Source organism: Sebastes fasciatus, chromosome 14, assembly GCF_043250625.1.
Source record: "Sebastes fasciatus isolate fSebFas1 chromosome 14, fSebFas1.pri, whole genome shotgun sequence".
Classification (NCBI taxonomy): Eukaryota; Metazoa; Chordata; class Actinopteri; order Perciformes; family Sebastidae; genus Sebastes; species Sebastes fasciatus.
In genome coordinates this window covers 12,240,455-12,256,959 of record NC_133808.1, presented here as the reverse complement: position 1 = coordinate 12,256,959, position 16,505 = coordinate 12,240,455, and the positions used below count along the sequence as shown (strand labels likewise).

Below are 16,505 nucleotides of genomic sequence, written 5' to 3'. Positions count from 1 at the left end.
GATGTCAATCACTCGCGAACTCCGACCAAACTGTCAAACTAGACAGCGCTGATCAAATATAAATCAATATTGTGTTACGTTAATGCCTATTTCTCATCTCAAATGTTTTCAGAATCATCTTGTCGTGCATGTTTTAACTATAAAATGAGAAAGTTTGTGACCCAGCAGCCATGTTGAAATCTGTGGAAGGAACGGCAAGCACCAGTCACATGACCGGAGCACAGCCAATAGGAATGGTAATGATAGATTTTTTAAAGCCTGAAAACAGAGCCATGAGGAGGTGCAGAAGTCTAGTTATCTCTCAGAACACTTGAATTGCAATATGCTGAAAGGTTATTATGGAATTTTTGCCCAATGATACCAAAGATATACTGCCTACTGCCACTTTAACTATTTTAATTGTATTCTACTTTATTCTCCGACGCAATGGCTGACAGGCTGTTTTAGGGGCAGGGGCGAAAAAATAAAAGGGGCACCAGCTGCATGCGGTGGGGCACCACGCACGGAAAGTTTTCTAGCATGTAGGGCAGCCTATATGCCTCTGCATCATGTTTTCTCAGTTTTAAGGGCACCCTAGAGGGCACTTCATCATGTTTTCTCAACTGGAAACATAAGGGCACTTTATCATGTTTTATCAACCATAGAGGCATCCAAGAGGGCACTTTATACTGTTTTCTCCACTGGAAACATAAGAGCACTTTATCATGTTTTATCAACCATAGGGGCATCCAAGCGGGCCCTTTGTACCATTTTCTCCATTGGAAGGGCACCCGAGAGGGTACTTTATCATGTTTTATCAACCATAGGGGCATCCAAGAGGGCACTTTATACCGTTTTCTCCACTGGAAGGGCGCTCTAGAGGGCATTTTTCAAGTATTTTGAGTATTTTACACTGTGGTATGTATTAAAAATGACTCAAGTTTTTCAAAAAGCCCTCCTAGCATTGGCATCGAGGTATAAGCTATGGGGTTGCTTTTGCTGTTGCTGCTCCTAAACTATGGAACAAGTTACCCCCTGATATACGCACTGTCACTGACCTAGTACTTTTTAAACCTAAACTCAAGACTTTTTTTATTTAGATTGGCTTTTAATACCTAGTAGCCCAGTGACATTTTTCCTGTACTTTTTATGCACCTTTTTATGATTTTATGATATGTTATGTTTTTATTCCTGTTATTTATTGATGTTAATGTAAAGCACTTTGGGTTTGATTGATTGATTGAAACCAAAATAACTAAGATTTTTTTGATAATGTTCTGGCTTTGATTGCATGATTTTAATTGATGCATGTGGATGTAATTATTTCTCACAGTGCAGATATATACTCCACAGAAGAGGTATAGAGGAGTAGCCCCCAGTGCGCCTGCGCAGCGTAGTCATCTGACGGTGTGAGCGCTGTGTGTTGCCGCTACACCGAGTAGAGAGGGCCACCGCTGCAACACAGAGCGGGACACACAGACAGACAGCCTCCATGAGGGACCGTCTGCTGCAAGAATAAAAACTGTTACGAGGAGTAACCAGGGGAAGACTACACAGAGGTTTTTGGAGGGTTTGCATGCGGGTGAAATTCTGCTCCTGAAATGTAGCCAGCAGCAGCAGCGTGAGTGCGGCTCGTTGTAATCGCTCGGTAGCCGCTGCATGGCTCTTCACGGGGATGCCATGAAAATCAGAAGAGCCGACTGAGAGACCGCTGCTCCTCCTCGCTATCACAGACACGGTGGCGGCGGTGAGCGATGATGGATACCGGTGGAAAGATCCACGTTAGGTAGCGGTTACGCAGACCCGAGGAGAGCTGAACGTCTCTGTCACAGTTTAGTCTCAAGGATGGATTTCACCCAGCTCCGGAACATCATCAGCAGATACGTAAGGGCCCCCTCGTCTGTCAACACTGTCACAACTGTAGCTCTGTGTCTGCAAGTGCATGTTACATTTATGTTTCTCTACCATATACAGTATGTGTTGGGAATGAACTTGCACACCACTGTCTTTGATGATGGACACTTTGCTCATCTGCAATGGTAAACATTTCACCCCAGGCTGCTTTGGGCAGGCCATTCATTGACTGTGGGGGCTTTACAATGTTTTTTTTGTGCAGCTGAATGGAGAATGTGCCAGTAGGTACAGATGCAGTGATGGCTGGTGAATGTGCAGAATAGAAATGAACTTGGCTGGCCCAGTTAAATTGTTTTGGTGAGCTACAATATGCATGCACACACACTATCAACCATCTCATGGCTTTCTCAGTTTCCCCTGGTCTTCTGCAGAGGTAATAAATCCCAAGCGGGACTTGTTGGGACTCTGCAACACTGATTTTTTACACTTGCCTGTGTTCACCTCCAGCCTGATAAGAGTGATACTTTGTGCAGGGGCTTTAAAGTTGTCACTCTCAGTAGAAAACACTTTTAAAGAGGACCTATTATGTTAATTTTTCAGGTGCATACTTGTATTTTAGAGTTCTACTAAAACATGTGTAGATGCTTTAATGGTCAAAAAACACTTTATTTATCCTCATACCGGCTATGCTGCAGCACTTCTTTTCATCCTCTGTCTGAAACGCTCTGTCTGAACCCCGCCCCCCCTTCCCAAAAAGCCCAGTCTGCTCTGATTGGTCAGCTGGCCCACTTTGTTGTGATTGGTCAACCGAACCAAACTCTTCTGACTCCGCTCTAACTAGTTTTGTTTTTGGGTGTGCCAGACTAGCTGCTATAGGCAGGTAATTTGCAAATGTGTTACTTGGTGACATCGCCACGTTGCAGAAGAAAATGTGTGACTTCAAGCAAGGCGTTTCAGGCAGTTCAGGAGCTTCTGTGGAGGAGAGTAACTCCCTTTGGAGTGGACTTTGGGCTTTGTAACTTTGCGGACCTTTTACATGCACAAAAAACTACATAACACAGTAAAGGAAAGGGGAAAAGCACAATAGGTCTTTAATAGAGAGTCCAGCAAGGCCTCGTCATTATTTGCAATTAGCAGGAAATGTCCCCGTAATAATAAAGTAAACGATGGTGAGCTGGGTAACCACATTACCGGTTGGTCTGGTCTGAACAGGCCTGCCGGTGCCATCATCAGCAGTGTCTGCTTATCAGCCAGAGCAGGAAGCAGCTGGTTGGTGGGCGGCTGAATTAGAGAATAAAGTGTCTAGTGGGAACCAACTCTGACAGGTCTGGTGATGTTCATCAGACTGGACACCTCTGGAGTATCGTCACATCTGCTACATACAGTCTGCTGCGACCCTTTCACCTGACCTTAAAACTGGCTCAGGTGCTGTGAAGATAACTATCAGTCCGAACGTGTGTGTGTGTGTGTGTGTGTGTGTGTGTGTGTGCTTATTTATGTATGTTCGTCAGGCTTGAGCGTGTGTGTCTGGTGACAGTGTGTAGGGACTGACGGATGCTCCATCAGGGCTATAATATCAGGGGAAATCAGATCCACGGGTGAGGCGGAGGGCAGGAGGGAGGGATGGGTCAATGAACACGCCCCTCATCTCTCCCCCCCTCTCCCTTTGCTTCCTCACTCTTATGAAGCAGACAAGGAATCAATCATTAATTCAATTATCCAGATATTGATGCAGAATCGGAGGGATGGTAGATGTATATCTGCTCCTCCTATTACTTGCGTATCACCCTCTATTAACCCTGCCATATTCTGAACAGCTGCTCCCTTAATGAGGCTACATAGAAGAACAAACATTACATCATGCAGGGTGATTAACGTGTGATAAGCAAGGCGCCCGGCCCGAGCCTTTTCTCTGGACAGAGAGAGAGAGCAGTAAACTCCCATCAAGGTCACTGCCCAAATAGCCATCCTCTATTACTTTCACAGTTTTGTGATTAAAAGAATAATAAATGCTGAATTAGTAAAGCTTCTTCAGCCATGAAAGGATCTGATTTAGTCCGCTTTACTCCACTTAGCAAGTTTATGAGTCTTTCACTTCATACGTTGTTCCCATGTTATCGCCCTGTCATTGACTTGTTACTTGTCCTTGATGTATTTTTTGTGTGAGGGAAACGTTTTTCATTTATGTCACACTCTTCTATGCTTGGTTTTAATTTGGTTTCAGTGACAACATTGCATTGTATTTTTAAAGTACAACATATTAGACTTTGTTGGGGATATAATTATAAAGTCCTGGAGTTGTTTCCATTGTTGTCTGAGGTGTTTACACAGTCGAACAAACATTGTGAAGATTAGGGCTGTGTATTGGCAAGAATCTGGCGATACGATACGTATCATGATACAGTGGTTACAATTCAATATATTGCGATGCAGGGCGGTATATTGTGACTTTTTTAAAATCTGATTTTAAGAAAAATGTCATAGTATAAATAATACACCACCATATGCATGAAATCTGAGTAAAAAAAGATGACTTTTTTATGCAGTCAGAACAGTGGGATCTGTATTTACATTTATCACAGTCCCTGTAACATCCAACATCATAGCACTACTTTGAGAGGACACATACACTGAGAGGACGCATCTCTTTGCAAATGAAATAAAGTATTGACTGAGTTAATCTTTGCATGTTAACTATTAATTAAAAAGTGTTTTTGAGAACCGATGCAGTATTGCAAAATATAATATCCAAATGTGAAATAGTCACCAAATTGAATCTATTTGATTCGTGTACATAGACACAAATTTCCCTTTTTTCATGTGTTTTCCTACAAATTTCCAGCAACATGAGACGGGGGTGTCGATTTCCTCACCTGTCTTTTCAAAATAAAACTACTTAGTTAGGTTTAGGAATAGATTGACTTAAGTACGGAAGTTTTGTGACCAAAACAACTTAGTTAGCTTTAGGAAAAGGTCACGGGTTTGATACCGCTGTGTGATGTGCTGTAAGTACTGAAGTTACGCGACAAATAAATCAACCCTGATTTGTAGTTTCACACGGGACACAAACAGCGGACTCCTGGGCAAAAGTCCGCTGTTTTTTGACCGACCAATCCACCCCGACGTCCTCCCTACGTGTCATTTGCCGCTCTCCATTTTTGCCGGTTCACAATTATGTGGATTACATATGAATTGATTTCTTGCTGACCATCACGGAAAAAAAGTGAAATTCGTGTTCATGTACACGAAACAATACATTCAATTTTGTGACTATTTCACAAACTGCTGTGCGACTGGGCTGTAATATCGCGATACTCTATATTTTCAATATTTTCTTACACCCCTACGTTCAATGTTTGACATTGAAAAATAGGAACTAAAAACAAGTGATAGATTTTTTAAGGAAGCAGACATGTTAAAAATTCCTGACATCCAACACAGAAGGGCCGTACATTCTTCAGGATGCTCTGTTCAAAACAAATTGTGTTTGTTATTATTGATTATGTTTTGTCTGATTCCTTCACTGTGAAGTGAGTGTAAACTGTGATACTTTATTAGTAAGTGCAGACAGTCATTCAGATCTATCCAGTACAGCACTTAATAATGAGAAGGAAATGTCATTTTCTGAAGGCAGTGCATTCTGTCCTGCTTATAAGCCTGTTTTCTGAGCCTGTACAGTTCAGTAAATAGTTTTTGTGAAGAGGAATATGGTGTCAAGGTGTTTTGCAGTACGTGAAGTTTAAATGGGATATTTTGTTGCTCTGTTGGCATCAAAGAACGGCTAAGCATACATGCAATAAGATATACATTATAATAGGAGTGTGTGTGTATTATATGTGTCTCCACTCTCTTCTCTTTGGTGCCTTTTGGTCGTCTGGTAATAATAATAGCGATGGCGAGTGGCGCAAAGCATGAGCACTGCATGAGGTCATGGTCTGGATAAGAAGGATGCCGGTGGTCATATTAAAGATACCTTATAGGGGCTAAAATATGTTCTCCTATTTTTAAAGTTTACCTTTTCACTTTCACAAAACAGCCTCTTGTGATAACGACATCTTGATTTATATCCGCCACTGCTTTCTTCTGTCCTCAGCTTGTCCCCCCTCTATCCTCACCATCTTTACATCTTATCTATGAATATATGACTGTTATTCTTGCAGAGACCTCTCACAACCTCAGCAGATAAAAGAGAAAGGCCAGCCACGTCTCCCTTTGATCAAATGGGCACCAGCAGAGTCCCGGAGTGCTGAAGGGCTTTAGAAAGGTTTTCTAGCAACTTTACAGCTTTGAGTCCCCTGGCTGGTGTTGAAAGGCAGAACTCAACCTGCTAGATTACTGTTCGCTACATTAGCTGCTGCAAACAGTTAAGGGCAGTCTATTCCTGGCCACCGCCGCCGCCGCCGCCCCCTCAGAGATAGGGCCCTGGCGGAGAGGCCGAGGCTGTAGGTGACAAAAACACACAGGATTTGTGTTTGAGCAAAGCTTTGCCCGCTGGCCCCGTGTGTATATCAGAGAAAACAGCCATGCATCGGTGTGCCGGCTCATAAGAATTATTTAGTGTCCCGCAGCGTGCCTTGTACAGAGAGGTTTCATTATAACACACAGCCTGTGTTCGCTTGTTGTCGGTGTTAAAAAGCATATAAAATGAGAAAGAGGGTTTTCTTTTATAGGTTTCAGATTACGGTGGCGGGAGAAAAGGAAAGAAGAGAGAGAGGGAGGGGAGAGGAGAAGTAGCACAGCTGGATTAAAGACTTATGTAACAGTTGGATCACAGCAAGTCAAGTGGGAGAGGAAGCTGGGGCGACAACAGAATACAAATGTTGTCATTTTATAGTAATCTTCTCATATTTATCCTTTGATTTTTGCAGGTATATTTGCGTCATCAATGTCCGTGGTTGAGACAGTATGTGCAGGCTGAAGGTCACTATTTTTTTTTTAAATTTTCGAACCAAAATACTGGCACGTGTGTTTTCTGTCTGCACCCGTGTAGCAATTTCTCCAAAATATTATTGTCTAATAATAAATCATTATAACAGCGAGTGGCACTTCCTTTCCCCGTGAGCTACGTCCCCTCTCCTTACTTCATTAGTTTCGTCCTCACTGCTGCTTTTGATGTTTACTCTTTCATCCTGCTTTGTTCCAAAAAAAGGATTGTCCACAGAGAATACGGTCTGAGAAGTCCTAGTTGAACCAAATGAAAGCACTAGGAAGATCTGGAGAATATTGTCTGGAACAGTAACACTTATAATCTCTTGTTAAACCCAGTTAAATTAATGAGAAAATCCCACATATTTGATGTTCAGTCTATACTTAATGATGCTCTCTGTGTGGTCCTTTGCCTTATGAACCTGGAGACATAGCGTAGCTGTCTGTTGATGCATACTGTGTTGCTATGGTGATTAATGGCAAATGAGTAGAGTGCATGTTGAACAGGTAGCCTCCTTCATTTTCAGCTGATCAAGGTCCCAAGGCTCCTTTTATCTTTGCTCAATGTTATGGCAAACTTCACAGCTTCTATTAAGAATGTTGAAATAATTTAATATTTGTACCCTAAATGTCCCCAGGAGAGATTGTCTTGGCAGCTGTGCTACTTTCTCTCATTTGAATGTAGTGTAAAAGAAACGCTGTCTGTTAGATCCATAAAACTTGGCTCATACCATTGGGTTGCACCAGCTATTCATAAATTAGGTAAAACCCATCTCAAACTAGTTGAAAACTAGCGATTTATTCAATTGAAATGCACCAATAAAACTTAAAAATAACATAAAAAATATCATCAATATCAAAAATAAATATGTATTAATTTAGATGACTAATTTCTACATGAAAACTAGTTTGTGTGGTGTAACCCATTAGGGATGTGTAAACGTCCATTTAGTAAACACGCTAAGTTTGAACTTACAAAGAGCTGGTGCAACCAGGTCTCTAACTTTCATGCATTCACTATAAATCAGGGGTGTCAGACTCATTTTAGTTCACGGGCCACATACAGCCCAATTTGATTTCAAGTGGGCCGGACGAGTAAAACCATTGCATAATAACCTATAAAAACAACACCTCCAGTTTTTTTTCTCTTTTCTTTTAGTGTAAAGAAGTACAAGTACATTTTGAAAACATTTACAACTATTATTGCACTGGAATGGCTCAGACCTCCGCCAACGTATGCCTTTAAAAACAGATCACAGCTCACAGCTGGCGATACCGTGAGGTGGTCGGCTTATTATTAACACGGTGTGTTTCCGTGTAACGTATCGGCGGATGCCTCTCTCATTCAGCAGCCTTGTTATGTCTGTATAATGTTACACTACGTTGTCTCTGATCCTGTCATCTACCGCTTCTTTCTTTCTTACCGCGGACGGCCAGCAGCTCCACACATCCACACACGTATCTCTCTGCTCTCAGAACGAGGCGGGGTCATGCGTCATCAACGCATCATCAGTTACACTGTGCATGTGTTATACCCAGAGGTCTTAATGTTCTGGCTGATTGGAATCCGTAAAAAAAATCCTGAATCCGGATCATGATTCGGATCACCGCCAAAATCTAATGGATTGTTCATTGAGCCACACCCCACCCCCTCCAAAACATTTGATTCAAATTCACCGCAAACTTTTGGAGTAATCCTGCTCACAGACAAACAAACAAACAAACAAACAAACAAACCAACGCCTGTGAAAACACAACCTCCTTCCTAGGCCTTTGGCCTTGGCGGAGGTAATTAATGAACAATCCATTTACAAAACCAATGATGAACACGAGTAAAAACAGACTGTTGTTTCATCAAACCTGCCAATTTAATTTATTTTCTTTATTCTCAGTTGTCCTTGCAAGTTTTTGTATTTTTCACCATGATAAGTCTGACAGTGGCCCCGAATATTATAGTCCTCGAGCACTGAAAGGTGCTGTGAACACACCAAGCACACTGGCTTCTCATTTACCTCTGGCTAGAAATAGGAACTGGTCCATTGTTCTTGGAAAACCAGACACACTGTGTCCACTTGGACAAATAGGGATAGCTGTGTATTTTATTGAAAAATTGCAATTGACGACATCACTGCAATTTTGCACACTTTTGGAAGTCATCCAGTGGGCCGGATTGGACCTTTTGGCGGGCCAGTTCTGGCCCTCTGGGCTTATGTTTGACACCCCAGCTTTAAATGCTCTCAAGGAAAAACTTTGTTGTTTTTTTTACAATTATTATTTAATATATTCCCGTAACATTGACTCTTAAATTGATACTCTATGGGCTAAAAAGCTACCACATCCTGATGTTTCTACATCCTCTGTCCAGTTAACATGAGTAGTTCATTAAGGAAGAGCTCAATCAGAGAAATTTGATCTGTGAGTTAATAAGGGATACCTGCTCAACATGCCGTGTGCTTCTGCAGCTGCAGCGTGGTGGGACAGTGGAGGAGGGATGAGACACGACCATTTAATCAGGCCAGTTAATGGTGTATACCTTTTATTACACCTCTGCGGTAGAAAGAAGCTGCATCATGGGAATAGATCATGGCACTGCCAGGGTCAGGGGTTGCTTTCCCACAATGAAAATATGCACATCCATTTAATCCAGTGGAAAAAGTCTGAACTAGAGAGGCTGTCTGGGCTTTTAAAGCAGCATTTTAAACCTTTAATATAGCAGACCTGCTTCTGTTCTCTCATGTTGAATCCAGAGTTCAAACAGTTGAAAACCATCTCCCCAAGAGGGTTGCACCACTACACACATGAAAGGAGAAGTTGCAGTGGTGAGATTTTTGCTGTTATCAAATCCATCTTGTCATAGTTGATGATTGATGGTGATGTAAGAGCAGCCTCTGTGCTAAGAGGCTGTTCCAGTGTTGTTAATAAAGACAAAGCCTCCATGTCCCGCAACCAACCAGCCAGCCACTTTGTCTGATGGAGCAGTGGAGTGAAGAGGGAACAGTGGACCGGGGGTTGATACGGATCAGTGAGGATTAATGATCAGATAACTGCAAACCACAATGCAATCTCTCCATGTCTTTCTCCGTCCCTCTCCCACAGTCACACTGACAGGGTGTGACACACACACACTTGCCAGGAGGTGGAGGGAACAAAAGAGAGGAAACGGTGCAGATAGAAATATGACGGGACGAATCAGAGAATTGTGGATTTAGGAGGAAAATGTTTGAATAGAAGTAGAAGTGAAATGTAGTGGATATGCTGTATCATAATCATGATTTTAACAAGGACCAGTGATGAATGATAAGTTGGTTTATCAATTAATGGATCAATAATTGATTAATCATTGCAGTCATTTATCAGACAATTATGCCAAAAACTGTCAACTGTTTACTTTAGGCATGTTTATATATTGAATTTGCACCTTACTGTTAGCCTGTCTATATTTATGACACTTACCGTGAACCTGTTTACATTTGATACCCTTTATTGTTAATATTATGTTTATTTGCACTCTTTCCCGCTTTGCATTGTAACTGTACAAAGTCTTATCTTAAAAAATAGCCGGTTTCCTGCTTCCCGTATTTGCTGCTTTTCTCTGTTTTATCATTTTTAATTGCCAAATAGCTTTGGCTTGGGACTGTTGGTTGGATGAAAGACGTTTAAAGATGTCATCTTGGAATTTGGAAGTTGTGATGGCCATTTTTTTTTTTTACATTTTAAAGATTAGATTATTAATCAATGAAACCTGCAGTAGGCAGAATGTTTTTGGCATCATTGGGCAAATATTCCATAATAACCTTTCAGCATATTGTAATTCAAGTGTTCTGAGAGAAAACTAGACTTCTGCACCTCCTCATGGCTCTGTCTTCAGGCTTTAAATAATCTATTCTGTGACAGGAGACTTTGACCAATCACAGGTCATTTCAGAGAGAGAGTGTTCCTATTGGCTGTTCATTCAACGGCGGCAGCTGTCAATCACTCGTGAACTCCGATCAAACGGTCAAACTAGGCAGTGCTGATCAAATATGAATCAATGTTGTTTTCCTCCGGTCTGTGAAATCTTGCAGATGCCATTAGGAGCACCGGAGGACACGGAGGCACATGATTTTTTTTCAGATTACCTGTCTCATGCACTACTGTCAGGATATAGGGACCATTTTATAAAAATAACTTTTTTTAATCATATTTGCTCCATTTCTACCTACTGCTGCTTTAATTAAAAAAAATAGCCAAGGGAGTTATTTTTGACACGGTTTTGTTTTGAGACCAACATGACACTCTCTATCCCTACGGCAGATTGTGAGTGTTTTTAGCTGTTTGTTTTTTTCAGTTACACTAGTGCTTCATCATTTGGTCAACATTTCGGCAATTACAGCTTCTATTTTTGAACCTTCACTCTGTCATCATTTCATTCTTTTGTCCTCCTCAGTCTCCTGCTGCTCGCTCCACTTCAATCTGGCTGCTACTCTTTTTCCGCCTCACTTTCCATCCCACTGTATCTCTCTGGGTCATGTTGCCCCCCCTAATGTTTTGGAGGGGTCTCAAGTCGGCTGACACTGTTGGCTCCGTGTCTATTTTTATCCCACTGCCAAGCGCCTGTTGATGACAGGGGATAAGTTTAGATCTGTGACTCTGAGTTTTTGACAGCATCTTTTATTGCAGACTTCATGTGATATTGTGTCCAAACTTCATGATTTTATACTAGTATCCCCGTTTAAACTTTTGAAAACATATGGATTTTGAATCTACAAGGTTACCGAGGAGAAGTGGTTTGTCTCTGAACAATAAAAGATTTGGTCATTGGCAGTGATGAGCTACAGCTCTGCCAAAATGTTGAGGACGTTTTAAGCAGTGAAGCGCTGCTATCACTGAAGTGCTTGTTCCAGAACTTTTCGCTAATGGTCAACACTTCTGCTTTGAGCTGTGTCAGGCGGGCGGCTTTGCCAAAGGCTACGCTCACACTGCCCACTCAGGCCAAAGCTTCAGGACCCACGTAGGAAGCCAGATGGAAACAAACAGCTGAATGCCGTGGTCTCTAGACCCTTGTCTTTTCTTGGAGAGCTCTCTTTCCACGATAGCGTTTGATGAAGGACACCTTGGGAAAAAATATGTGCTGCGCTAAACTCCCAGAATGCACTCTGTTAGTCCCTGGGGAGCTACTTAGATGTAATATAGATGAGAGATGAACTGAGATGGAGGTTTGCGTGCACACGATCCAATGTGCTTCCATTATTTCGTATCAAGGCATCGGACTGTTGTAGTAAAACCAGCAGTGCTGTTTTTGGATCTGTGTAGAGGAGTAATGGAAGGACGGAGCAGACTGCAGAGAGGTCCTGCAGGAAGAGGTGAAAAGATAAATCCACACTTGTGTGACTCAGAGCCGATCCCACATACACACATCAACAAACATAGACTCATCGTTCAGTCGGGCCGGTCTGGTCTGTGTGAGGTTGTTTGTTAAAAGAAGTGTCTGAAGTCGTGTGACAGTCTTGTGTAACATTCTGTTTGTTGGCTGTTTAATCCAGGACTGTTGGGTAAGATTCTGCATAATTCACTCGTTCCTAATTCATTTGAACTTTATTTGGTGTTGTGCACCGATCCGACTTTTTCAGTCCTGATACTGATACCGATACCGAGTACCGATCTGATACCAGTGTTTAATTGATAAGCTGTGTGCCTCACTGTGTGGAAGTGACTGGGATCATTCTGTTATGTGTAAGGCAACATCAGGCTTGACTTAAACATTGCTTTCTTAACTTTGTAAAACAAAATTTACAACACAAATAAATACATAGATATAAATTTACTGAATTGTCATTTATTATTAAAATAATAAATCGTGCACCAGCAACTTGGTAAAACAATTTCAGAATTAACTGTTTTAATGCAGCAATAAATTGGTTAAAACGTAAACAGGAATTCAAATTCCAGTACATAATGTATATAGTATATACACATGAAACGAATAGATCGGCCCCATTGTCACCGTTATCCGATCCAGCTATTCCCTGGTTTAGGGCCACAACTTTCATCTCTAAAATAATCTGTTTTTATTTAATCATAGTGTATTTATCGCCACAAAAAAAATACATATCCATCTCACTTTCCAATGGTGACATCTTCAAAGTGCTTGTTTTGTTTAACCAGTAGTCCAAAACCCAACGATATTCAATTGATATAAAAGTGATATAAAATAGAGAAAAGCAGCAAATAATTTTATTGCAGAAGCTTAAACTGGTGAATCTCTGTCATTTTCGCCTGAAAAATGACTTAAATTATTAATTGTTTGTCAAACTACAGTTAGGGCTGGGTCAACCCATTATAGGTAATTTCATATTACAATAGTCTGACAATATCACATCTTTCAAATCCCTCCTCAAAACACACCTGTTTAAACTGCCCTACTCTCTCTAGTACTCATCATCACCCATCCTATGTGTTTGTACAAATATGTCACTGTCATGTCCTGTTGTTTTTATATTGTTTTATCTGTCAATGTTTTAATTGATTTTTGTAAGGTGTCCTTGGGTGTCCAGAAAGGCGCCACTAAATAAAATGTATTATTATTATTATTATTAATGAATTCTAATAGATGAATACATTTGCATTGGAATTTGTCAGTCTGCATTTATTAAAGGATGGTTGTAAAGAGATTGTAGTTGTAAGGTGTGTGTGTGTGTGAGGGGGGATGACAAAGTGTAATAGGTGTTATTATTAGTGCTGTCAAAGTTAATGAGATAATAACGCGTTAACGCAAGTTCGTTGTAACACCACTAATTTCTTTAACTTAACTTGCCATTTTTAGGTTGTAGCGGGCTCAGTTTTAAAGCTAGAGTGAAGCTCCTGGTATCATATGAAACTATAAACCTACCAACCATGTCATACTAGCTTGTCGCAAAGGAGGCTAAATAAGGCTCCAAAGATTAGCTCAATTTTGGCGATGAAAAACTGTCATCATTTTCAAAGGGGTCCCTTGACCTCTGACCTCAAGATATGTGAATGAAAATGGGTTCTATGGGTACCCACGAGTCTCCCCTTTACAGACATGCCCACTTTATGATAATAACATGCAGTTTGGGGCAAATCATAGTCAAGTCAGCACACTGACACACTGACAGCTATTGTTGCCTGTTGGGCTGCAGTTTGCCATGTTATGATTTGCGCATATTTCTTTATGCTAAATGCAGTACCTGTGAGGGTTTCTGGAATATAATTGTCATTGTTTTGTGTTGGTAATTGATTTCATAAATAAAATGCATACATTTGCATAAAGCAAGCATATTTTCCCACTCCCATGTTTGAGTATTAAACACTTGACACTTGAACAGATAAAAAATGTGCGATTCATTTGTGATTAACTATGAATAATCATGCGATTTAATCGTGATGAAATATTTGTACTTGCCCTAGTTGTTATATTCCATAATAATAGTGAATAGCTTATGAGTTGTAAGCCAGCACATTACCGAGGCTGAACAGTGTGATTTAACCCCGTTTTTTTTCTCTCCACCTGTATTGCTATTTATAACTATCCATATATCTCTCTCTCTCCGTCAGTGTGTGGGGGAGGAGATCTGGGTGGACAGTCGGACAGTGTACATCGGGCATAAAGAACCTCCTCCGGGAGCTGAGGCCTACATCCCTCAGCGTTACCCCGACAACCGCATCGTCTCCTCCAAGGTGAGCGAGCAACAGCCACATACAGTCAGAGCCACAACATTGTTTATCATCATGCAGTTCCTTTGTTTCATATTTAGACAACCATGTAATCTCTTTTGTGGCTACGTTTTTAAGGATGACACATTTCACTTTGCTTGTATTCGTCAAGCTGTGCATCACCATTTGTCTTGCCAGAGGGACCGGATGATAATGTGGCGTTGTCTCCCTCTCTGTTTTTATGTGCGTGATAATGTAATTCTGCTGTCACTCTGTCCCACAGTATACCTCTTGGAACTTCATCCCCAAGAATTTGTTTGAGCAGTTCAGAAGAATCGCCAACTTCTACTTCTTGGTCATATTTCTGGTCCAGGTGAGATTTTCATGAAAGCCATAAGCAGTGGTAATTTTTCCACCTGTCTTTGTTTAATCTGAAAACACAACACTGAAGCTCTAAGGAAATACTCTCCAAGCTGTCGATTTGGTAAAACAAAACTAACAAACAATGCATTTTCTGGGTCCATTTTGAGCTAAAGAAATACCAACGCTGGCCTAGTTTTAATTAAAGTCCATGGCTTTGCATCAAGATATTTTCAGGGCAGCTGGAGAAGTTTGACAGCTGAACACTGCCCCATTTTTCATATATCGGTAACTAAATAGTGTAGATTAGATTTCCTGACGATTTTCCAAGAATCTGGATTTTTCAGTATTTTGAAGCAGGTTTAAAATTGATGCCGCACAAATCTGCAAACATAAGGATTATTTAAAGTTAGCTGCTGCTGTCGTACTTGTTATTGGATATGTGGAACCAGAAAAACTGGTGAAAACATTCTAACGATGCAGCTAATTTGGTGAAGTTTGTTTGACTTTATTTGGAGCATCAATGTCTGTACCAAAATGTATGGCAGTTCATCCAATAGTTGGTGATACATTTCAGAAGTCAGTGAGTTTACTTTACTAACTTTTCTTATAGTTTGTAATAGAATTTAAATGCATCAACATTGGAAACAGCGGAAAATATTTTGGGGGGTTTTGTTACTTTCAGTGATATGAGCTGCACGTACAACCCTGTTTAACCTGTTTCATAGATGTACGTCACATTTTTGCATTTTCAGACATTTTCTGTCCCTCATAGCCTTAAATTAACTCATGGTTGGTAAAAAGGTGCTGCCTCCCACTCAGCCATTAGCAAACAGCAGTGACGTAGGTTACCACAGTAAGCTAACCAATGAGGGCATGAATAATGAAAGGGTTACTCTGGATTTTTTGAAGTGGGGTTGTATGTATACTCCCGCATTCTGCAAGGTAAAATTACTGTTTTTGTGAATGTAGTCTGGTGGCTTTGAAGAGCGTGATCACTTAAAACGGCTTTGGTTCCCTGTTGGAAAGGTAACGGCGAGGTAAAACGGCTGTGAACGGGAGCAGCAGAAAAACTTATTTTAGCCACCTAAAAAAAATCAACATCACTTTGAGTGTACGCTATATTTAGAATATTTTCACCGCTCTACTTCGCCATCAGACAGCCCTTTACGACAGGGAACTGAAGCCGTTATATCACTGTCTTCAAAGCCACCAAACCAGACTCCATTCACAAAAACACTCATTTTACTTCACAGAACACGGGAGTTGCTGGTCTACCGCTGCATCGATCAGTTAGTTTGTTTGTGTTATTGTGTGACTTTCTGATCTGAACTAACGTGGCATCAACAGCAGTATGTTGCTTAGCTTCCGTGCCGGTACTCCTGCCTGCTTCTCCAAACTGGGAGCATGCCGACCGCCATCTAAATGACTGTATGTAACGTTAGTACCCTAACTATAAGGATGTATATATACTGTACATGTAGCAGCGTCATCATGCAGAAACCTACGTCAGGTCACGTGGGAAATTTTTTTTAGAAGGGCTTGGGAAAATAGCATTTTTTACATTAAAACATACATACTTTGACCAAAATTTGAATGTTCGTATTCGAATACATAAGGAACACCACTGTGAAGCTACAGAGTGATATTAAACCCTAAAACAAAATAATAATAACCCGCCCTTTAAGGAGCCATGTGCACTAGCCAATCATAAGAGTGCGGATGGCAGCTCA

General features: G+C 41.0%; 1 protein-coding gene across 6 annotated transcripts in view; it reads left to right on the top strand.

Annotated features, from left to right (window-relative positions):
- Positions 1 to 1,371: 1,371 nt before the first annotated feature.
- The window catches only part of LOC141782457 (phospholipid-transporting ATPase IH-like), a 46,699-nt gene continuing 31,565 nt past the window's right edge, over positions 1,372 to 16,505 (top strand). For all 6 annotated transcript variants that reach the window (XM_074658855.1, XM_074658854.1, XM_074658860.1 and 3 more), the window contains exons 1-3: positions 1,372 to 1,863; positions 14,314 to 14,436; positions 14,696 to 14,785. In XM_074658855.1, coding sequence (XP_074514956.1) covers positions 1,825 to 1,863; positions 14,314 to 14,436; positions 14,696 to 14,785 — 252 coding nt within the window. In that variant the 5' untranslated portion in view covers positions 1,372 to 1,824. The remainder of the gene's footprint in view (positions 1,864 to 14,313; positions 14,437 to 14,695; positions 14,786 to 16,505) is intronic.